Below are 24,322 nucleotides of genomic sequence, written 5' to 3'. Positions count from 1 at the left end.
TTTCCTATGGCTTCTTGCTTACGTTAGGAAATAAAATGGATGATATAAAGGCATGGTTATATGGGCACTGCTTGGTCATCCCTCTTCTCATTGGATGATATTTTTATTTGGGGTTTTCCGCCTGTCAGACTTGCGCAGATGGATGTACTCAGAATTTATGATGGTAAGTATTTATTTAATAAAATCTCATTTTACTTTAAAAATGTACAATTTTAAAAGTCATCTGGGGCCAACGCAAATTGATTTTTCTAAATGATTTTTGTACCATATGATAAAGTAACAACTAATAAAGGTAATAAATTAAATTTATAATGGAAAATAACTATCATTTTTTTCCGAAATTTTTATACCTGCGAGCCTCCTTAAAATAGCTTCCTGTTTGGTGTGATCCAATCTCTGTGTTGAAGGCCTTAATTTGAACAATCCTTTTAAATATGTGACTTGAATTGAAAGTTGTTTCATTGGCACTAATACCACATCTTCTTATTTATATAGTATTCTTGCCAACTTTGGTTATAATTGGCTCAGTGGTTTCAGAGAAGATCAAAATGTTAATTGTCTGACAGTAGGACAGCAGATGTAAAGTGTTGACTAGACCTCATAGAGAACTCGGAAGGGTGAGCTTACAATTTGTTCATCATTTGTTGATCTATAGCTCACAGAGAACTCGGAAGGGTGAGCTTACTATTTGTTCATCATTTGTTGATCTATAGCTCAGAGAACTCGGAAGGGTGAGCTTACTATTTGTTCATCATTTGTTGATCTATAGCTCACAGAGAACTCGGAAGGGTGAGCTTACTATTTGTTCATCATTTGTTGATCTATAGCTCACAGAGAACTCGGAAGGGTGAGCTTACTATTTGTTCATCATTTGTTGATCTATAGCTCACAGAGAACTTGGAAGGGTGAGCTTACTATTTGTTCATCATTTGTTGATCTATAGCTCACAGAGAACTCGGAAGGGTGAGCTTACTATTTGTTCATCATTTGTTGATCTATACCTCACAGAGAAATCGGAAGGGTGAGCTTACTCATTTGTTCATCATTCGTTGATCTATATCTCACAGAGAACTCGGAAGGGTGAGCTTACTATTTGTTCATCATTTGTTGATCTATACCTCACAGAGAACTCGGAAGGTTGAGCTTACTATTTGTTCATCATTTGTTGATCTATAGCTCACAGAGAACTCGGAAGGGTGAACTTACAATTTGTTCATCATTTGTTGATCTATACCTCACAGAGAACTCGGAAGGGTGAGCTTACTATTTGTTCATCATTTGTTGATCTATAGCTCACAGAGAACTCGGAAGGGTGAGCTTACTATTTGTTCATCATTTGTTGATCTATAGCTCACAGAGAACTCGGAAGGGTGAGTTTGCTATTTGTTTATCATTTGTTGATCTATACCTCACAGAGAACTCGGAAGGGTGAGCTTACTATTTGTTCATCATTTGTTGATCTATAGCTCACAGAGAACTCGGAAGGGTGAGCTTACTATTTGTTCATCATTTGTTGATCTACAGCTCACAGAGAACTCGGAAGGGTGAGCTTACTATTTGTTAATCATTTGTTGATCTATACCTCACAGAGAACTCGGAAGGGTGAGTTTGCTATTTGTTCATCATTTGTTGATCTATAGCTCACAGAGAACTCGGAAGGGTGAGCTTACTATTTGTTCATCATTTGTTGATCTATACCTCACAGAGAACTTGGAAGGGTGAGCTTACTATTTGTTCATCATTTGTTGATCTATAGCTCACAGAGAACTCGGAAGGGTGAGCTTACTATTTGTTCATCATTTGTTGATCTATACCTCACAGAGAACTCGGAAGGGTGAGTTTGCTATTTGTTCATCATTTGTTGATTTTGTTAAGAAATTTCACACAAGAGATTCACATTTATTGCAGAAGAGTGTTAAACAAGAATATAAACAATAAATAAATTACAACCTTAAAAATAGTACAAACATACTTCACTACAAGCATACATGAGTATCAAACTTAAGAAACACACTTTATTGAACAAGATTTATACCCAAACTTTAGTTCAGCTTTGTTAATTCAAATTTATATAAAACAGAAAAGATATGTTTGATTTCTAGTTATGTTGGATATGTCATATAAAAACTTAAACTTCACACTGAATTTTATTGCCTGTTTTACTCTTCGTGATTGAAATTTATGTTGCAAGTCTTACAGAACTAGAAGTCATGTAAAATATATAAATTACAGTAACATAATAAATGATGAAAAATCAGATAAACTTCATTAATGGGACATGATAACCTTACAATTATGCCATGTCCTAGTATTTATAGTATCTAAGAAACTTAAAAATAAAAACTTAACTTTGACCAATGATTCATGAAAATAAGGTCAAGGTCAATAAACCCTAACAATTATTTGATCCACTGAATATAGTTGACATAGCACAAGGTATTTATAGGATCTGAGAAAGACATAATCATGAAAATTTAAGGCTGACCAATAAACCACAACACAAAAGGATATGCATACCAAAAAGTCATTCATTTCACCACATAATTGCCAAGCAGTAAGGGAATTGGCCTAATTAAGAAACTAGATTGATCACTGAACAATGAAATAAGGTCAATGTCAGATAAAACCTATCTGACAGACATATATAGCTTGCAATCATTCACTATATTCCAAACCCAGAAGACTTAATACTCATAAAATCTGAAATAATTGTGATTAAGAAATATGTTTTTAAAAGAAGTCAATGAACCATGAAAATGAGGTCAAGGGCAAGAGCATAAGCACATTTGTATACCATATAAGGATTATGCAGCTTTTCTCCCTTCTGAAAAGTAACATGTGTAAAACCTTATACAAAAAGCTAATAAGGACATTTTTGGACAAGCATCCCTCTGTCTCTCTGCATCAGGTGAGACAAAATGAAGTAACAAATATAAGACAACATACAAAATAATGAAAATGAATTCAAATTTACAAAAATGTTTTGGCTGATTGTAATTGCTAAGAAATAATGCTGACATATATGGACCATAAAACAAGAGGCTCCAAGGAAAATATATCACTCTATGGCTTCTATGTGTTATTCAATTAAAAAAACATCCAGAAATATATAATTATATGCCAACAGGCTTATTCTATCAAAAATCAGTTTCATTTCAAACCAAAACAAAGTTTCCATGGTAAAAGATAGAGTATCAGAAAACTTACCAGATATTGCCAATTAAAATTGAGAATGGAAATGGTGAAGAGTCAACAACCCGACCAAAGAGCAGACATCACACCTTATATGTACGTCTATTTTAATTTTAATGCAGCTAAAAATTGATCCTAACACCAAGTTATATTATCAATGGGTATCAACTAGGAAAGGAAATCAAACAAAACATAAGCTGAATAGGCCTAGATATAGGTAAAGATGACCTTTGTTTGGAAACAACATCAAATGAAGCCTTAAATCAATTTAAATAGAGACACAAAGTATTGTAGAACTAAACTTTAACCTTACATCATCTAAATAAAGGGTTTGAATTTTAAAATATCGATCTACACATGATAATTTTCCAGCAAATGATCATACATTCATAAAACATGTTTTCACACCAAATTATATCATGTTTAACAGAACAAGGAAAGTTGATTGCTGGAGATACAAGTCACACACTTTTATAAGGGCACACCAATAAGACAGGGAATGTTGATTTTAGTTAAAACAGTCAAACATTTTAAGGACACACCAAAAAGAACCTAAACCTTGAATTAATAACAATATTGTGTTTAACAAAGACATTTTTAAAACAAAGTGACAATGAGAAAGGACATATTATATGGACTAGATACATCCTTAAAACTGTGATATGAATGATGACGTTCTACTAATATATTGATGGTTCATAAAAAACATACAAAAGTTATAAATATTGCCCTATAATTATGATTAGGTTTGATCATTGCACTTTTTATTCTTTTGGAGTTTTGAAGTTATAATACCTAAACTTAACTTTCATCTAAGTCCTAATACATCTTATTTTATCATATCTACAACTTTAATAAATAGGATGGAAAAATTTGCATGGATACTTATATAGCTTTAATGAAAATTTTAAATAAACCGATCATTTCATTCCTTATTTTGTAATACATTAATTTTTCATCCCTTGTTTCAGATGATAAGGGGAAATCATATACATGTACATGTGTACTTGGAGCTATGTTCATCGGTCATGTCTGTACATCATGTGTTCTTACAAAATGTATTTTGATGAAAGTGAAATGAGAAAAAATTTCAGATCTTCATTCGTAAGATTGTAATCATTCCATTACCAATCATTTGGAAACTTATAGTATTATGGAAAATTGCAGCATTTAAAAAATCAAGACTTGAAAACTAAGAGTTAAAATACAAATCTGATTTCTTTTTATGACAGTGATATGCTTTAAATGAAATTAATGCTGGATAAGATTTTTTAATCAATGTTGTTTTATAAAGATAACAGTTGTGAAATACCATTTGTTTTTCTGTACAGAACTTTACAAAATCAAGAAAACAATGTTTGGATAGACATGGCAGAAATAATGACAATGATTTGTTTGTCATTGGCAATATATATTTCATTATAATCATTACACATGTGTTGGGAACTGCATTTTAACTCTCTGACTGACTGTAAATACAGGATATATAGGGTCTCCATGTATAAAATCCATTAACACTTTCTTACAGCTCAAGGTATCACCCCAACTAGAATTTGTAATTGTAAATGATAGTATCACACTTTCTGATTGGTCATTTGTAACACAGACTGTGATTGACAGTGGTAATCCATCCAATGGCATCAACTGTTCTATCTTGCTGTTGTGGCAGTAAACAAGATTCCCATTGGAACAAGCTATTCCATAAGATTTCCCATTCATTCCAACAAGTTCTTTGTTCCCTAATTGATCTGATGCTATCCCTACTCCAAACAAATATCCAGATTTGGTATCTCCAACGTGACTGGAATTCTTCTCTATTGTCACAGACCAGAGTGAGTTAGAGTCCAGTGATTCTGCTGTAAAGCTTGTAGAATTAAATCCCCATGTTGTCAAACATTTGTTCTGAACACGAGGAGCCTCCTTCCCAGCAGACGACGGGGACTTAATGAGAGGTATTATGCTTTGACATTTACCAGGTTCATCAGCTGAAATTACAGATAATATACTTATTTCATTTTAAGTGCAATGCTATATGCTTCATTTCAAATTCCATACTATCTACAATTTAATAATTTTGAAAGAACAATTAATTTCTTTTCCATTCAATAAATATAGGGATATCTTCTTAAAACAAATTTTACTATTTATTGATATCAACCATTTTCAACAATATACAAATAACTTATCACAACAATTAACAATAAATTGTCAAACCACATCCAGAAGCAAGTGATTGTATCTATTTATTTCTTTTGAGTTTATTTTTGTTTGTTACCTTTTCATGCTGTTTTTTGTAAATTAAAAGCTGTTATTGTATAAATATCATTTGTCCATTAAAACAAGTTGATTCAACAATATGCTATACAAAGCCTTCCTCATACACGATGGATTGATTAATATATTCTGATTATGCATTGTAGAAAGGGAGATAATCTCATTTGTTGATTTTATCATTGTGTGTTGAATAATAAAAAGATGTAGTGATCCTTTTCAATTTCACATTTATAGGTCTCATTTACTTATAATCAAACAGAAAAATTTAAGTCTACAATATACTTACTAGCCATTGTCTGTAGACAAGACATTGAAGCACTTCTAAACTTTGTCACAGCCCTTTTTAAATCTTGTTGAATGGAACAGCTTCTAACTAATTCACAATAATGAGTCCTGGATTTCTGTAAACTGTGAAATAAGATTTTTTTTAAATTTATATCTATATGAATAATTGGACATCAAAAAGAAAGATTTACAAAAAAAAAAAAAAAAAATAATAACACACAGTCTCAAACAACATGAACAATAGAAGATAATGGAGATGTGTAACAGTCTTTGGACTTTTAACACATATCTGCTTATAACTTTTTATATCCATCAACATGTAGGTTTTGTTTTCCAGAAAGTGCTAACTGTGAAAGTCAACTTAAATTCACTATTTACCCTTAATGAAAATGCATGCAATTTATACATGAAAGACCCTTAATTATTGAAGATCTTATGTTGACCTCTAAATATCTGGTTTTTCTACTTATTTATATGTGTTGCTGCCTCAGTAAAGTACATATCTTAACCTTCCCTTTTATTCATAATATATTTTGGACCGTCAAACCCTATTCTGTTGACACTTTTTCTTTTAGAAAAATCCTGACTAAATTAAGAATAATGCCTTACCAATCTTCAATTTCCTGAGTTTGTTCTGTTAATGGAGGTATTTCAGTTGCTCGACTAAGTAAACCTTTCGTATGATCTTCATCTAGAATCTTCTTACAAGACTCCAACAGATCTTCTACTTGTTTAGAAGTTTTACTGTTAACATCCAGATGATTGTGCAGCTGAGATACAGATTTTGATTTGGCAGAAGTCAGTGATTGGATGAGAGCTTGTTTCTGTTGACGTAATGCAGAGGTTGTGTCCTCTAATAACCTGCGGTACTGATTCTCTACTTTCTGACATGCTTGGCGATGAACATCCTGAAAATGATTAGGAAAAAGTCAATTTAAGATCAAATAAAACTTAAATAAAATCCAATTCTTACCCTTTTATCAGAATTTTGTAGAAATTTAGATTATTTTATTTATGTTGAAAATATCATAGATATTTATAGGTTTCATAACAAGCATAACAAGTGAGAATAGGATATCGCTTGATATCAACTCAAATTATTTAATTTCAATATAATTATAAACTAGCTGAAGACTTGTTTATTATTATTATTTAAAATAAATAATGACAGCTGTTGATATAAAGCAATATAAAATATTCACAACACTCTCCATGAGTAAAATAAAAAATTCCACGAAATTTGATCTAGTCTTTAGCACATTCCAGTATGACAATGTATGACGTCATATGTCCTTTTCCAGTGTCAAACTGTAACATCAGACATTTTTAGACTTTTTGTATGCTTCAGAATGTAATTAAATTTGACCAAAAAGAGGATTGTCAGGGGAAATGTGGGAGTGTATTTTACTTAAAGTAGTCCCTGGACAAAATGTACATTGTCTTAATTCCCTTGAAAGTTATCATTGACCAAACGAATAATTAATGAAGATGCCATAACATGGTCTTGTGATGCAGAATTAACCAATCAAATTAATGTAGATTTTCGTATCATTCTTTTCCGTATCACATTTCATGCAGTGTGATACGAGAAATATCTATTCATGCAAGAAAATGACCTCAACCATAAGAGAAACAGCCATTGAAGTAAAACCAATTTTTTACCTCTAATTCTTCACTTAAATCTTCCATCTTCTGACTTTGATCCTGTACTACAGTAGACATGGATTCTAAAGATTTCTTTGTTGACTCAACTGTCTCCTACAAAATATCAGATTGTTATAAAATTAGTCTCTAACAATATTTCAGGTTGAAAAAAACTAGAATATGTGTTAACAGAACATGATGCATTGATCAATGTTGATTGCTTTATATCACATTTCCATATTTATTAACAATTTGTTCAAAAAACTAATTTGGCATACGTTTTATAAAATTTCGATCATAATGAAAGTATTTACTTATGTTTGAAATGCAAAAACCACCCTGGTTACATAATTTTTATTTCACTAATTTTTAAAAGAACATATATATATCTCAAAATTAGTAAATAATAATGAAATGTGACACCGTTAAGAAGATTTTACAAAGTATTGTTTCTCTGACGAAAGGAGTAATAAAACTGTTCCATGTAATGCAGCAGGGTCCTAATTCTAAATGGTTCTGAAAATCTGCATTATTGCATTCGTAAAATGCATACAGTAATAAAATTGTCCTTATATGAATTATTAAAAGGTATGTCTTTGAAAATGTGTTCTTTTAAATACAGCATGGGAGAGATATTTGTAAACATGGTAAAAGCATATTAATGATAGAGATATAAGCTGTCCTTTGTATCACAACAAGCTACATTAATACAGTAACATTACATTGTAAAAGCATATAAAAAATTGTACATTTCACCATGGGGCATACAGATGACAAATGTTCTATCACTTTCAAATCATATGTCTAACATTATACATGTCAAATTTATACAGGTGAAAATCAGAGAAAAAAATGTATATTTAGATTCTTGCTTATCAAACTTCATGAACTTGTCTAATATGCATATATAACAGAAAATTTTGTAATAACCATGATAATATCAGTCTTAATCACAGAAATAATTAACAGTGAAACATATGCTGAACCATATCATACATATATACATATATATATATATCAACTCGTCTAAACATCAACCCAACAATGTTAGATCTGTAAATTTGCTTTCGCAAATTTTTTGTTCTTCCTTCGTCGGGATTCGAACCAATGCTACTGAGATATCGTGACACCAAATCACCTGCATTAATCTAACCAGATTTTTTTTCTCCAAGATAATATTTTCTGTTTTTATTTAACATGTTTAATGAAAGTCATGAAAGTATTGGTTGACAAAAATGTCAAATTCAAGGATTACAAAAAAGCTAGGTTTACATTTTTCAAAATGTAGATTTAGCTTTAATCAATGCTCTCTAAATTTAACTTGCTTTAAGCATGTGTGGAAAACAGGACTAAAAGAAGATATGGTGGTTAGAATGACCATAATTTACCTTGACCTGTTGACATGCAGATTCTCTAGCCAATACTTTGTGTCCAGTATGTTTCCCTAGACCATCACATAAACATAAATGGCACACTAAGACTTTACATTGATCACAGAACACAGTGGCTTGCTCTGTAGTATGATCCTCACAGAATGCTGGCTTAGATTCACCTTCCATGTGACTTGGTTTACGTATCCAATGGTGACATAAAGTTCCTCTACGAGGATGGAATTTCTCTAAACATCTCTCACAATACAAGACAGAACACTGTTCACAGAACCATGTTGCTTTATTTGGCGATTTCCCATCACACAGACCACAAAGTTCATTAACATCCTCTGCGAATACAGGGCTATCTCTATCTGACGATTGACTCCCTAGGGACGAGTTCAGTGATAGACTGTTGCTCTTAAACTGTGATAGACTAGCACTTTGGATTTCTTGAAAACGGAACACAATATTTTCCAGGGCAAGATTTTTAGGCAAGTTGGTTAGTTGTTCTTTAGACACCTGATGTTTTTTCCGACATGAGGGACAATCTAATCCTGAAATATATATATATACAATAACAGTTTAAATACATAATGGATGAAATCCATCCCTTATTGTATCTATGAAAATACAAATCTTGTGTTCAACATGTTGAAGCCTAGCTTATTAAGATTTCTTCTTCTTTCTCTTTCGATTATTTTTACATCAACCAATGAAATTTCTTTTTTTAAATGTATGAAGGCATGTATCATTTAGCTCAAAACCAATAGATCACAAAAAGGTACTTAAAAGTGTTAAGTTAATCAAGGCATAGTCAGATCTTTGCAAGTAGATTACTATATATGTAAGTGTGGACAGTTTAGATCAGTTCTCTCGTATCTAAGTAATGAGGATTCTAACATGACGACCTATTATCGTCAACCAGTATAATGATAGTATATCTAATTATAGTGCATAAATATACAAAACCGACTGTTCCTCGTTACTCCCAACTTAATTATACTACCAGGTATTCTCAATTTTAGACATCAAAACCCACAGTTTACATAGGCCAAGATTCAAATACAATATAGTTATCTCTTCAGCAAAATAAACAAATCCTGAAGTCTATTTCAATTCATTTTTTGTGGTAAAATTTCAAAATACGAAAATTCCCCGAAATAATGTTATTGTCTTGGCATGGCAACAAAACAAGGTGACGTCACAAGTATGTTTCTGTAAAAAAAAACATCAAATGTAAATACTGGGCGTTTAAAAGCTTCTTGTAAGAATAAGGAAAAAAAGGTTATGTCATTTAGAATTGTGTACCTTCCTGTCCTGATTTGACTCTGGATTGTATAATATCCTCTAAACATTTCTTACAGAGACTGTGAGAACATGGTAACATTAAAGGGTCAGCATATAGTTCTAAACATACTGGACATGTCAACTCTTCTTCCATTCTGTTGTAGGGTTCATCTGAAAAATACAAACAAGTACATAAAGTATGGCAAAATGTATGGCAAATCAAATGTTCATACTTCCAATAAAATTTCATGGTGGTGAAAAGTTAATGCAATGTGTAAATTGCCAGCATCAGTTTCATTTGTTCATAACTAAATAATTCTTATATGATTTGCATATCTATAAATACTTGAATTGGATTGGTCAATTAGAATTTTTCTCTAAGTTTACACTTCGATAAACCATGTTTCCGAAACTACTTTTGTAATCTATTCATGCGCGATACACAAGCTTGCAGTGATCCTGGGATTTTCAGCAAATTGAGATATAAAAACAATTGCATAACAGTTGTGACTATTCTAGTGCATATATAACAAAAAAGAGAAATAAATTTAATTCACTAATGCTTTGAAAATGTATAAAAATAAAATTTAATAAAATTCCGCGAAATTTCATGAAGGATTTGGCGAATTTACGTGATGGCAAAACATGACGTCATACGAATGGAAATTTTCAAGGGAAACATTATTTCGTTAAGTGTACGCTTCAAATAACATTTAATTAAGTTTTTGAGGTAGGTGCTTTTTCATTTAAGATTCCGTTGTATTTATCGGACATTTATGGTTTTTAGAAAGTCAAGATGGCGGCGTACTCCTTAGTTACGACTTGCCATTGTGCTTTTGATGGTAAATATATATAGTAGCCATCAACAAAAAAAATGTTTATTATATCACAAATGTTTGGCTGAAGAATTATAAGGATTAAACACATTTTTTCTAGAGGTTATTGATGTGTAAACCGGGTCTCTTACTCACAAACTCAACATAAAAGTCCTTCAGACTTTTATTCAGTTTGTGAGTTAATCGCCCCGGTTTACACATCAATAACCTCTAGAAAAATGCTTAATCCTATAATATATTCTTAAAGGAAACTAGGTATAACACTTCTTTTGGAATTTAGTTTTTTTTATAATTGTAAAATAAATATATAATAGAGCAGAATATTTAAACAGCAATGAGAGAGCAACCAAGTGACACAAATTAACTGTTAACACAGAGATATGTCTTGCCTGTGTAACCCAATTATCATCAAGTTTTTAACATTGTTGATCCCAGACCCTGGAAAAAGCACACTTTAATCTTACCTCAGCATGTTCAGTGCCAATTGTTGGAGCAGAGAAAAAAAAAAACAATGATATCTAATATCTATACAGTATTTATGCACCCTACCGTCATAGAATATAAAATGAAAATTAAAGAAAATTTATTAATAAAATTTAGAAAAATTTAGAAAAGCACTTAAAGACTCAGGGACGAAAGATGTATTTGTATCAAAAGGACAGTCAAACATACAATGATACATGACATATGAATGCCAATAACTCAAAATAGAATATTACATTTATAATGTTTATTTATTGAATCTAAGCAAATAAGAATGAGGACTTATATGAATTAATTATTCTTTTAAACCATTATCATGATTATGTTAAAAATTCTGATTATTTGGTTTGAAACTATTATTTTAAATTTTAGCTTGTAAAATTACCTGGTATTTATAGAATAATATAATTCCTTTAAATCATACATTTTACACTTAGTGTATTTTCCTTCAAAACTTATATCTCACTATATCAATTCCTAAACTGAACACACATTCAATTAGAACAACATAATTTGTCAATTAGTTTAACTGATTTGTATATAATTTTGTGATCTTGGTCATCACACCTTCAGGCCTAAGGGCAGATAATCATCTAATTTTACATGAATCCAATGAGGACGAGGGTCGTATAAATGTCATTTTAATGATGACCTACAGTAATTTATGTCAACTAAATATACTAGGATCAGAATAATTTAACCTTTAGTTAGATCAAACTAGTCTCATCAGCATCATGTTTATTTTGATGTTTTAATTTAACTTTTGTTATGATGTTCAGTTACATATATTTGGAATATAAACTGTGCAATGATGTAAATAGTACCAAACATTTAAACCTTGCTAGCTCAACTGGCTATTTTGAATAGATGTCTCAATTTAATGAAAATAAAGCAAATGAAATACTAAGTACAATAAGATCTAAATACCAAAAAGTAAATAATTTTGCATCAGTGGTGTTGTTTTGAAGATGATAAGAGGAGTTGTATTCATATGGTATTCTAGATATATAAAGATTTTATGATGAAATGAAATAAATACTACTAGACAGTGCATTAAAAGAGTAGTATTTACACAATTATTTGACAAAATATTAACAGTAAATAGCCATGTCATTATATTGATGACTAATTACTATGACCTTGACCTTGATATCATTCATTATGTAAGTCTTGAACATATATCTTAACATTACAAAATCTGAGAATTTTATAACAAAAATGTGACATACATTACTTTAACTTGAGTAATTCTATTAAATTGTGAAATACAATAGTAAATCATGCACAGTGACTTAACACAGGACATGTGAGATGTTTATAGACACTTCAGTCTAAAGTAAAAGTCCTTTTACTGCTGTCAAGTACCATAACACTACATTATTAAAACAAGACAAACAAATTCAAAACTTGGTTAATGTATTCATAAACATTTTAAGTGAAAGTATTTTTTTTATGTACAATGTCCTCTGAATGTAGGGTGCAATAAAAGCAGCATTTCCAACTTCACAAAGGATAGTATCATTATTACTACCTTCTAATGTTTTAAAAAGCCTATCAAAGACAAGTATGGATTCAAAAAGGGGGGAGGATGGGTTTATCTTAAATAAAATGAGATATGGTATGATTGCCAATGAGATGGCTATTTGATCCACTCGAGTCCATATGACATGGATGTAAGCATCTTTAGGCCATCAACAATGAGCAAACCCATACTGAAAGGTCACATTTAAAAAGCCCCATGACATGACATTAACGACAAACATACTTAGCCATGTTGGAGTCAATATCAAGCCACATGGAATAACCTCAATGTTGATGCCATTCAGTGACCTATAGTTTTTAATTTCTTTGTCATCATCATGTTATCTGAGTGTTTACTCCTTACCTTAAGAGCTATGCTGTGAGCTGATGAATATATTTCATGTATTTTGAAGTTTCTCTGACATGGTCACAATCAATGAAGCACTCTCCCTCAATTAATCATCCTGTTATCTGAGTGTTTACTCCTTACCTTTAGACCTATGCTGTGAGCTGATGGATATATTCTGAAGTTTCTCTGACATGGTCACAATCAATGAACCACTGTTCCTCAATTAATCATCATGTTATCTGTGTGTTACTCCTTACCTTTAGAGCTATGCTGTGAGCTGATAGATATATTCTGAAAATTCTCTGACATGGTCACAATCAATGAAGCACTCTCCCTCAGTTAATCATCATGTGTCCTTACCTTTAGAGCTATGCTGTGAGCTGATGGATATATTCTGAAGTTTCTCTGACATGGTCACAATCAATGAAGCACTCTCCCTCAATTAATCATCATGATATCTGAGTAATCCACTGAAAGTAATTTAATTTTTCACTTAATTAGAGTTGTCATTTATTGTAATCATATTTCACAGGATTACAAATAGAATACTGGATCAATAATTCATTTCTAAATTAACAACCTGTTGTTACATTAACATGATCAAATGGCTACATGCAACAGAAAATATTTATAGGAGTCCTGCTGAAATTCCAAAGTTGTACATAAAAACATTGAACTAAAATTGAGAATGGAAATGGGGAATGTGTCAAAGAGACAACAACCCGACCATAGAACAGATAACAGCAGAAGGTTACCAATCATGCCAATAGGTCTTCAATGCAACGAGGCGTCCTTCAGCTGGCCCCTAAACAAATATCTATACTAGCCTGGATGATCTCTGACATTTTTACCCAGTAAAAAACACTTCATCTTGAGAAATAATTAAAAGATTGATAGACAGCTGAGAATGACAATGGAACATTAGACAAGAGAGTGTACTTTCTTACTTTACATGGAAATGCATTGAAAAAGGCAACAACAAATATGATGTCACTGTGGAATCAGAAAGTCCATATGATATGATCAATTTAATATATATAAGAGATCATGCTCTCCTTATTCTTTATAATGTCCCATTATCATGATTAGGACCAATTCTATCATGGAGAAATGTACATTGGACATGTTAAATATCTACTCAATTTTGGCTAGTCTGAAAAAATCCATTAAATCAAGTTCACTTAACATGTACAATATCTGCAGGGCCACACTTAAAAATATTTTGGTTTGCCCAAACCCTACCCAAAGGATGAGACAGTGGGTAGGTAGGTAGGCATTTTCTTTTTCTTTTTAAAAAAAATGAAATTGAAGTATCAGATGTTTATTAGTCTTCATGCCTATTTGATTAAAAAAAAACTTCTTAAAATGAGGACAAAAAAAGAAATTGAGTAGGCAGCTTTTTTCTGGGTAGGTAGCATTTGGGCAAACAAACCTATTATTTATTATGGCCCAGATGACCAGAATAGAACTTACAAGCTGATGTATTTACTTTCAAGAGTCATCTTCAAGGAATTTTTATCATCCAATTTTTTCTACAAAATGAAAGACCGATACATTTGAATTACTATGAGATTTCAAGACGTTGGTATCATTTTGAAAATAAAATGGGGATTAAACATTCAAATTTCACATGTTCTATATCAAATTTTCAAATAATAATATGAAGGCCACCTTTGATTGTTGATGATGTGAATCTACCTTCAATCCTACCTTAATACAACTAAAAGATAGAGAATACCTGATATTTACTGATTATCAAAATTTAGCCATTTTCATTTTAAATTATTTTAAATCCAAACATGCCAAATGGACGTTTTGAGTTCCGTTTACAAGGTCAATATAAATGTATCAATATTATTAGCCTGATAACCATACCTTTATGTATGAAAGTCAACATCCATATATAATAAATCAATAAATACAGGTGTTTCTCATACAATTACTGATGTATCTACAGGTGATCCTAAATCATTTTAATAGGTTACAATTAACATAATCTAATTATCAGCTTTTATCTTTAGATTAAATACCTTTTAAGAGAAGTCAAAGTAGCAATTTTTCCTATAATTGTCTCATTTCCTAAAGTTTGATATCAATTTATTTTTTATTTTCAGCTGACATTGCTGAAGAATTTATCATAGATTTAGATCAACAGTCTATTTTTATATGACAGCAAAAATTGAAAAATTTTTGGTTGTATATCATGTATATTGGTATGACGTTGGTGTCGTCGTCCGAAGACATTTGGTTTTCGCACTCTAACTTTAGTATTAGTATATAGAAATCTATGAAATTTAAACACAATGTTTATGACCATAAAAGGAAGGTTGGGATTGATTTTGGGAGTTTTGGTCCCAACAGTTTAGGAATTAGGGGCCAACAAGGATCAAATAAGCATGTTTATTGGTTTTCGCACAATAACTTTAGTATAAGTAAACAGAAATCTCTGAAATTATAACATATCATAGGTTTATGACCACAAAAGGAAGGTTGGGATTGATCTTGGGAGTTTTGGTCCCAACAGTTTAAGAATTAGGGGCCAAAAAAAGGTCCCAAATAAGCATTTTTCTTGGTTTTTGCACAATAACTTTTGTATAAGTAAATAGAAATCTATGAAATTTTAACACAAGGTTTATGACCACAAAAGGAAGGTTGGGACTGATTTTGGGAGTTTTGGTCCCAACAGTTTAGGAATTAGGGGCCAAAAGGGTCCAAAATTAAACTTTGTTTGATTTCATCAAAAAATGAATCATTGGGGTTCTTTGATATGCGGAATCTAACCATGTATTTAGATTCTTAATATTTGGTCATGTTTTCAAATTGGTCTACATTAAGGTCCAAAGGGTCCAAAATTAAACAACACAGTTTGACCTCCAAAACCGAGTCTCAGATTTGTCCTATTGTATGTCATTCTCTCATAAATCTTCAATGAAGTTTGCAACATCAATTCATAAAAGATTATTAAATTCAATTGGGTATACAATTTGTTCTATTGATGTTTTTGGAAATCTGAGACATAGTTTTGGAGGTCAAGCTGTGTTGTACAAGAATCTATAAAATATTTTGGGATGCTATGAAGAACAAAGACGCTAAATTCATTCAAGTGTGGACATCACAATATAGCAACTAATTACATAACAATTGATTATATGTAATAATTATGTCATAATGAAATTGTTACAATTTGAAAGATTAATCTTTCTTCTTTCTTTTAGTTCCTCATTTATAAAATATAAAGAAGGATAAAATGAATTCCATCAGTTTAAAGTTGTCTGATTGGGAGTGAAAAAATCTTTGTATTGTGCTACCTTAAGTTATTATCTGGAAACCATCCGTCTTCGGACGACGCTGATACCAATATACAACCAGAAATCTTTTTGCTGTCATATAATAAAAACAAAAGTACAATACTTCAAAGATCTTAATACATGTCAATGCATGTAATAAGGATAAATTTGGTTTTTATAGTAATGTTTGTTAAGAAAATAACAACAAACATTTTTCAATTACAATATTTGATATCAAAAGTGGGTTAAATCTATGACTGGAAATTTCCTCCTTCTATTAAATCAGACCTTGATAGGCTTGAACCCCACATTTAAGTAAATTTTTGTTTTAACTTTTTATTATAACTTACCTTAAGAAGTTTATACATGTTCCAGACCATATGAGTATTTGGACCGTACCTGTACGGTCCGGACCGTATACGTATACTCGTACGGTCCGACCATACGCGTACGGTCGGACCGTATGAGTATACGCGTATGGTCCAGTATGAGCTGACAATACATGTTATTAGGTCATATGGGTTAAATCTAAACAAATTAACATTAATCACAATCTTTATTTTTAGTTTTACTTTTTAAAATGATTAATATTAATACAATTACACGGATAAAATAAACAAATGAACAATTGAAATTTTAAAATACTTGTTTAATTGTATATATCTTGATCCTAATTACTCTCAACCAATGTTACACTTGCTACCAAGAGTAACGGACTAATATTTTTTACATTTACATTTTTGTAGTTCGTGAATGTTCCTTATCATTTGCATTTTTTGGTAAAGTTGCTAAATATTCTAAAACAATTGATCTCCAAAACTAATTACTTCCGATATTTTCAATTTTAGTGATCATAATTCAATTATTTTAATGAGTGATCGACATGCTAAATACATGAGATTAACAGATTTAATTAGCTTGAATTTTAAAATCATTTAAATATAAAGGTTTTTTTTCAATTACAATTACAGTAAACCTTTTTTTATATCAATTTGAGAGTTAAATAAAATTGATCTGTTATATGTTTCTAATCAACTTTGCCAACTTCTTAATATAAGCCAGACCGTACGCGTACGGTCCGACCGTATGAGTATTTTGAAAAAGTACGCATACGGTCCAGACCGTACGCGTACGGTCCAAATACTCATACGGTCTGGAACATACATAAACATGATAAATATTGATAACTTGTTTTATGTCATTTATCATTGTTATGTCTTCTTGGTATAGAAAGAGAGAGGAAAGATACAGAAGGATTAGAAAGATCATGGAAGTTATCCATTTTCCACATAATATCCATAATTCACAAACACATGACAAGGGCAGAAACTTATAATAATTCTGATCTACACAAAACTTTAATGGTAATATCATGAATATGTCGAAAGTGTTATTCCAATGTAAAAATTCATCTGTAAATCACTCAGTAAGGTTGTATGAAACCAAATAATAAATCTAGTTCTGTCAAGTATTTACAAATTATAGATTTTAGTGGGACCTTCTGATGAAACCAACAATTACTGTCACAACTGAGAATCTAAAGGCTCTAAAGAGCCTGTGTCGCTCACCTTGGTCTATGTGAATATTAAACAAAGGAAGCAGATGGATTCATGACAAAATTGTGTTTTGGTGATGGTGATGTGTCTGTACATCTTACTTTACTGAACATTCTTGCTGCTTACAATTATCTCTATCTATAATGAACTTGGCCCAGTAGTTTCAGTGGAAAATGTTAGTAAAAATGTACAAATTTTATGAAAATTGTTAAAAAATTTACTATAAAGGACAATAACGCCTTATGGGGGTCAATTGACCATTTCAGTCATGTAGACTTATTTGTAAATCTGACTTTACTGAACATTATTGCTGTTTACAGTTTATCTCTATCTATAATAGTATTCAAGATAATAACAAAAAACAGAAAATTTCCTTAAAATTACCAATTCAGGGGGCAGCAACCCAACAACGGGTTGTCCGATTCATCTGAAAATTTAAGGGGAGATAGAAATTGACCTGATGAATAATTTTACTCCGTCAGATTTGCTCTATATGCTTGGGTATTTGAGTTATAGGTCAAAAACTGCATTTTACCCCAATTATCTATTTTTAACCATGTCAGCCATCTTGGTTGGTTGACCGGGTCACCGGACACATTTTATAAACTAGATACCCAAATGATGATTCTGGCCAAGTTTGGTTTAATTTAGCCCAGTAGTTTCAGAGGAGAAGATTTTTGTAAAAGTTAACGATGACAGACAACGACGCCGGACGCAAAGTGATGGGAAAGGCTCACTTGGCCCTTCGGGTCAGGTGAGCTAATGATTCAGATGATGAAATGGACAATGAAGATGACTTTCAATTAGAACAACCATTAGACCAGAACTGGTCTGTCATTGTTATAAATTTGCCTGTGGTTGTGATGAGAATATGAATTAATTTATTTGATAAAATATATGTTATAATTTTATTTTAGGATAAAACTGACAGATGGTGAAGGACTGGTCAGCAAAATTTTGAAGGACAAACACAAAATCTTTTTTTGTCAGTCCCATGGCTGACAGGTCAAATCAAATTTTCACAAACTCTGAATTTGACATTTTAATGCAATAAATTTAACATTTACTAATTTAAGGCAACTGTTTTCCTGTTCTAATGAAGTAATTAACTTATCTTACTTAATTTAGAATGATTTGTTGAATGATGCATGCTCTCTAGTAACAGAAGTGATAAACATGATAAGACCCATTGGTGGCCTCCAGCTGTTTTCTGCTCTATAGTCGGGATGCTGTCTCTTTGACACATTCCTCATTTCTATTCTCAATTTCATGATAAAAAGATGTCTATTTAAGAAAATTATAACATGCAATAAACTGTAAATATGGTATTTATCTTTGAATTTCTTTTATTTTAAATGAAAATTTTATTTCATGGACTTGGTAAATCAAAAAGCAGATTGCTCTGAGGGATACGATTGCCACTGTTTTCATTGACACATGTATACATGTAGCTGGAAAATATTATTTTGAAAACTAATAGGGCTCTTCACGGTAAGTTCAGCCATATTGGGCAGATTTTTTAGAAAGAGGTGGAAATAGTATGAAAGTATGGGAAATCCTACATGTGTTTCCAAACAACTGCTCTGTTTTAATGACGTTTTCCTGTATTTTTCACACTTTTTTTACCTCCATTATGAAAATCTGCCCCCTATCCAATATGGCCAAACTAACCGTGAAGAGCCCTATTTAACTGCACATGTAAAATGTAATTTACGTAATCATGGTAATCTGAATAGTTACAAAATATCCAATCCCGGATACAAGTGTATGAACAATGTACTTATTGTATTTTATTTTTGTACTATCAATTCCAAGTTTATTTACCACAGCAGTCACTGAGACTCAGAGTGACAGAAGGTGTTTCACTTCGTAAATCTTGTCACCTATTTTCCTGTACGTTAATTCTAGGAGGAACCCCATTCCTAACTCTTTAAATATTTAATTTCCTTTGGGTCAGTGGTCATTACTCCTTTGCGATCGTTTTTAATATAATACGAAGTTTATCAACAGAACGAGTTAATTTTTCTCGACGTGTTGTATCGTATTTTGATTGTTGATTCAGAATTGATGAATGTTACTTTGGAAGGGAGACAACTCGAAACTATAATATGGAAGACTCCATTTCGCCTGAAGGGGGGTTGTAGTTACACCTTTACGATGTGGACTACATTTATTTTAATTTAAATGATGCATATAATTTAAAATTATGCAACAACAATAACCCTCAATAGCAGACATACATAGAAAGGATCACATGAGTTTTAAATTAATCAATTGAATGGGGGATCCAGAGCAACCATTCAATCTTATACCCCTTGAAATGAAGAAAACTATACGCATGCACATAATTACCTAAACAAACCCTGGAGCAAGAACATATATTTTAATGTTAATTAAACGACCAAGATGGTTCTCTATTTCTTTAATATGGAAGTACAATATCAAATATCAGTTTCATAACGGTGACATAATAAGATGTACTCCACTTCAGTTCTTATATATGACAGAAATAGATTGATCGGAATTCAGAGAACTCTCACATTTTTATCAAAACTGGAGAATTCCCTCTGATGTGTTTCTAAATTCATAAAAACACAAAATATAAATACTGCTGAATTCTGATTTTCCGTGTAGTTAAAAACACACATATAAGTCAAGGGAAATATCAAACATGAAGATTATGAAAAGAACATTAGGCAGATTCCAAATAAGAAAGTTGAAAAGTTCCCAAAATTATGTTTAACAAAATCAACACCAATGAAGTTCTGTTTTGGAATTCATGTTATACTTATATAAGTAAACACTTTTTGACAAAAAATAGATCTATGCACATTAATATATTTTTTAAATAAAGACCACCTTAAAAAAATGTTGCTATCATAACAAAATTAACAGACATTTTGACAAAAAATTCTTATGTTAGCAACACAAAAATTTTAAAAATCTTGATATTTTCAGTATTTTCTAGGTGTGGATGTATATCTTGATTTAATATGGAAGGCAAATTGGAATAAAACATTTCTGAACATCTGCACCAATAAAAAAGGAATTGCAATAACTTTTAAAAAGGATTATCTTGGAGTTGCTAACATAAAATTTGACAGACATGAACAATGCTGCTAACATAAGATTTGACAGAAATTAAGTTGTTGCTAACATAAAAATTGACAGACTTTATTGTTGCTAACATAATATTTGACGGACTTTTTTGTTGCTAATATAACATTTGACAGACTTTTTGTTGCTAACATAATATTTGCCGGACTTTTTTGTTGCTAACATAAAATTTGACGGACGTTATTGTTGCTAACATAAAATTTGACGGACATTATTGTTGCTAACATAAAATTTGACAGAATAAATAGTGTTGCTAACATAAGATGTTGACGGACTTGTTGCTAACATAGTATTGTGCTAACATAAATAAATTTAACGGACAATATATACTATATATTTGAGATTTTTAACCAACATTGGACATCTTATCCTAGTTGAAAGTCATATTAAGAACTCCTGCAAAATACCGCTGCATGAAATTTAAAAAGATTTTAACCCAGGACAGATAACTCTAATTTGTAGCACATCCAAATGTTGCTAACATAAAATGACAAGTTTGACAGAAATTATGTTAGCAACAGATTTTATAAAACTATTGATTAAATAAAGTAAATTGAAAGATCCAACATGTGTATGTATAATGTACATTATGAAATACAATTTTAACAGGCTTATATAGGTACCTACAATGATGTTGCAAGATTTTATGAACCTGTTGCTAACATTTATAACATTTATTGATAGACGAACATCTAATAAGTAAGGTACAAAAAACAATGTATTTGAAATTGAAAAAATACATATATATATCACAGATGTTTTTAACAAAAGAAAAGCAAAAGATTTGGAAACAGAGATGTTTGAATAATCAGAATACACTAATAAAAACCATTATACCAGTGTCAACTTAAAGCCTCGTAAACATGGTAAAACATGAACCTTGTGTCAAAAAATGGGAAGTAATTTCCGTCAAACATTTCACATTTTTCAACTTGTTGTGATCATTTCTACTTTTAATGGCAACAATCATATCCAATAATTGGTTTGCTTGCTTTATATAGGATAACTATTCAATAAGACATTCACATATTATCATTCAAATAACAGTTAGCATTATTTTTCTTCATTTGTTCTTTTTGACGGAAATTTTTCTTTTTGACGGAAATTTTTCTTTTTGACGGAAATTTTTCTTTTTGGAATCTGCTTAAGGTGACAAACATTTCACATTTTTCAACTTGTTGTGATCATTTCTACTTTTAATGGCAAAAATCATATCCAATAATTGGTTTGCTTGTTTTATATAGCATAACTATTCAATAAAACATTCACATATTATCATTCAAATAACAGTTAGCATTATTTTTCTTAATTTGTTCTTTTTGACGGAAATTTTTCTTTTTGGAATCTGCTTAAGGTGACATTATTTTAACATGTTTAACTTTAATGACTTAATTTTTCAGCAAAAAGTCATTGAAGTGGATCTGTATGTAAATAGTTCTAATATGAGGAAGCGCTACCTTAAATGCCAGCTTTATACATGTACATATTTATGATATACCTATAAGCTGTATTGCTAACTATTAAATAAATACTAAGACAATGTCCTATATATATTGATTGGTTGTTGGTTGTTTAACGTCCAGTGGCAAACATTTCATGCATGTTCAGAACGAATGTCCCAGGCTACATTAACATATTGTTTAAGTCTAAAATAAATTATAATTTCAGATGGAAAATGTTTAGGGAATGATCATTGAACTTGAAAGGGCAGGAGGGGTTATGGTATTGTTCCTTAAAAAATATCCTGATTCCCAAATTGATGAATAAAAAATCTGTTCAAGCAGAGGACAAAAAAAATATTTTGAATCCAGACCTTCACCAAAAATGATTTTATCTTTCAGCATGTTCAGATATGCAAAATAAATTTAACTTTTATCATGTTTATATATCTAAAAACATTTAAAACTTCCCAAACCGCACAGATAAGTCTGTACACAGTAGTTTTTTAGGTGATAATGGCCATATTTGCCAATTTGTTATGATAAACCTTAATACTAGTGTTAAATTTTGACTAAATAATTTTTAATTGATAGCGCTGAAAGGCTTCGGTGAAAAAAGTCTGACTCGAATAAAAAAACATTTGAATTCCTGATCATCTTCAGTTTGTGAGTCTCATGTATTCAGAGTCAGTTTTATGTCATTTCTTGCATATATTTTTTTTGTTACATGTACATGATGTAGCTTACTTTTCAAGTTTTTATATGACAGCAGAATAAAATTGAGAATGGACATGGGAAATACAATCATATCAAAAATTTGCTTTCGAGTAATGCTTAATCATGTCATAGTTGTTTTCGAGAAGACACATTTGGTTTCCACACAATAACTTGAGTATTAGTGAATGGATCTCTATGAAATTTTACTAGAAGGATCAATACACAAAAGGAAGATTAGAATTGATTTTTTGGTTATGGTACAACATTTTGGGGTTGGTTTTTTTCTGTTCTTACAACGAAACAACCAGTTGATGGGAAAGAGCACAAGTATATATCTGTATATATATTTGAAAGTGGTCTAAGAATAAGATATCATGTTCAAAAAAATACCATACCATGCATACTAATGTTTACTTTCATGCATGATTATGAAATAAAATATAATGAAATTTTTTGTTTAAATCTAATTTAAACGATTGTCGTATAATTTACCTGATTAAAACTATACCGTTCAAGTTCAGTTCATTGGATAATTTTCTTGTGGCTCCAGAAAAAATATTAAAATTAACAGCTGCTTATCGCTAAACCGAACTGTCGTATTTTTTTTTTCAGAAGATGTAATTGAACAAATCAATTTATAAAAGAATATTTGTATATTAAAAAACTAGATGATCTGCGGGATATCTTAAGAATTCAAAATTTGTTTCCTCTAAATTCGAAACAATAGTTATAAAAAATGGCGACCTCCATGAAAATATTTTTTCTTCACAAATTGTGTTTAAAATAGGGACACAGACTTCAATATTGAGTAATAAAATGGAAACATAGTGCCCCACAACTTCATTCAAGTAGGTCATTTATATGACACTTGTTCTTTCGAAGAACATCATGTACAAATAATCAAAAAATATGGTTGTTGTGTACCCGGCAAGCTCAGTTTGAAACTGTATCAAGCCGATTGG

At 30.9% G+C, this 24,322-nt stretch overlaps 2 protein-coding genes across 5 annotated transcripts in view; one reads left to right on the top strand and one right to left on the bottom strand.

The window, feature by feature from the left end:
* Positions 1-1,887: 1,887 nt before the first annotated feature.
* LOC139522732 (probable E3 ubiquitin-protein ligase MID2) lies at positions 1,888-23,951 on the bottom strand. 3 transcript variants are annotated; one of them, XM_071316235.1, is made up of 8 exons: positions 23,853-23,951; positions 13,605-13,714; positions 10,077-10,226; positions 8,784-9,322; positions 7,414-7,509; positions 6,361-6,659; positions 5,753-5,874; positions 1,888-5,177 (listed from the first exon to the last, which is right to left on the bottom strand). In XM_071316235.1, exons 2-8 carry the CDS (start codon positions 13,654-13,656, stop codon positions 4,621-4,623), a joined length of 1,815 nt encoding a protein of 604 aa, XP_071172336.1. In that variant the 5' UTR covers positions 13,657-13,714; positions 23,853-23,951; the 3' UTR covers positions 1,888-4,620. The 3 variants fall into 3 exon arrangements, with proteins under 3 accessions (XP_071172336.1, XP_071172337.1, XP_071172338.1); XM_071316236.1 differs by having other exon boundaries at positions 13,502-13,714; positions 23,853-23,902; XM_071316237.1 differs by lacking the exons at positions 13,605-13,714; positions 23,853-23,951 and adding an exon at positions 13,386-13,494.
* Positions 23,952-24,077: 126 nt separating this feature from the next.
* The window catches only part of LOC139522731 (cleavage and polyadenylation specificity factor subunit 1-like), a 32,264-nt gene continuing 32,019 nt past the window's right edge, over positions 24,078-24,322 (top strand). For both annotated transcript variants that reach the window (XM_071316232.1, XM_071316230.1), the window contains exon 1: positions 24,078-24,208. The gene's annotated coding sequence lies outside the window, so the exon portion shown is untranslated. The remainder of the gene's footprint in view (positions 24,209-24,322) is intronic.

This window comes from Mytilus edulis, chromosome 5, assembly GCF_963676685.1.
Source record: "Mytilus edulis chromosome 5, xbMytEdul2.2, whole genome shotgun sequence".
Lineage (NCBI taxonomy): Eukaryota > Metazoa > Mollusca > Bivalvia > Mytilida > Mytilidae > Mytilus > Mytilus edulis.
Note: the sequence above shows the minus strand (reverse complement) of the source record. Positions and strands in the feature narration are given on the sequence as shown.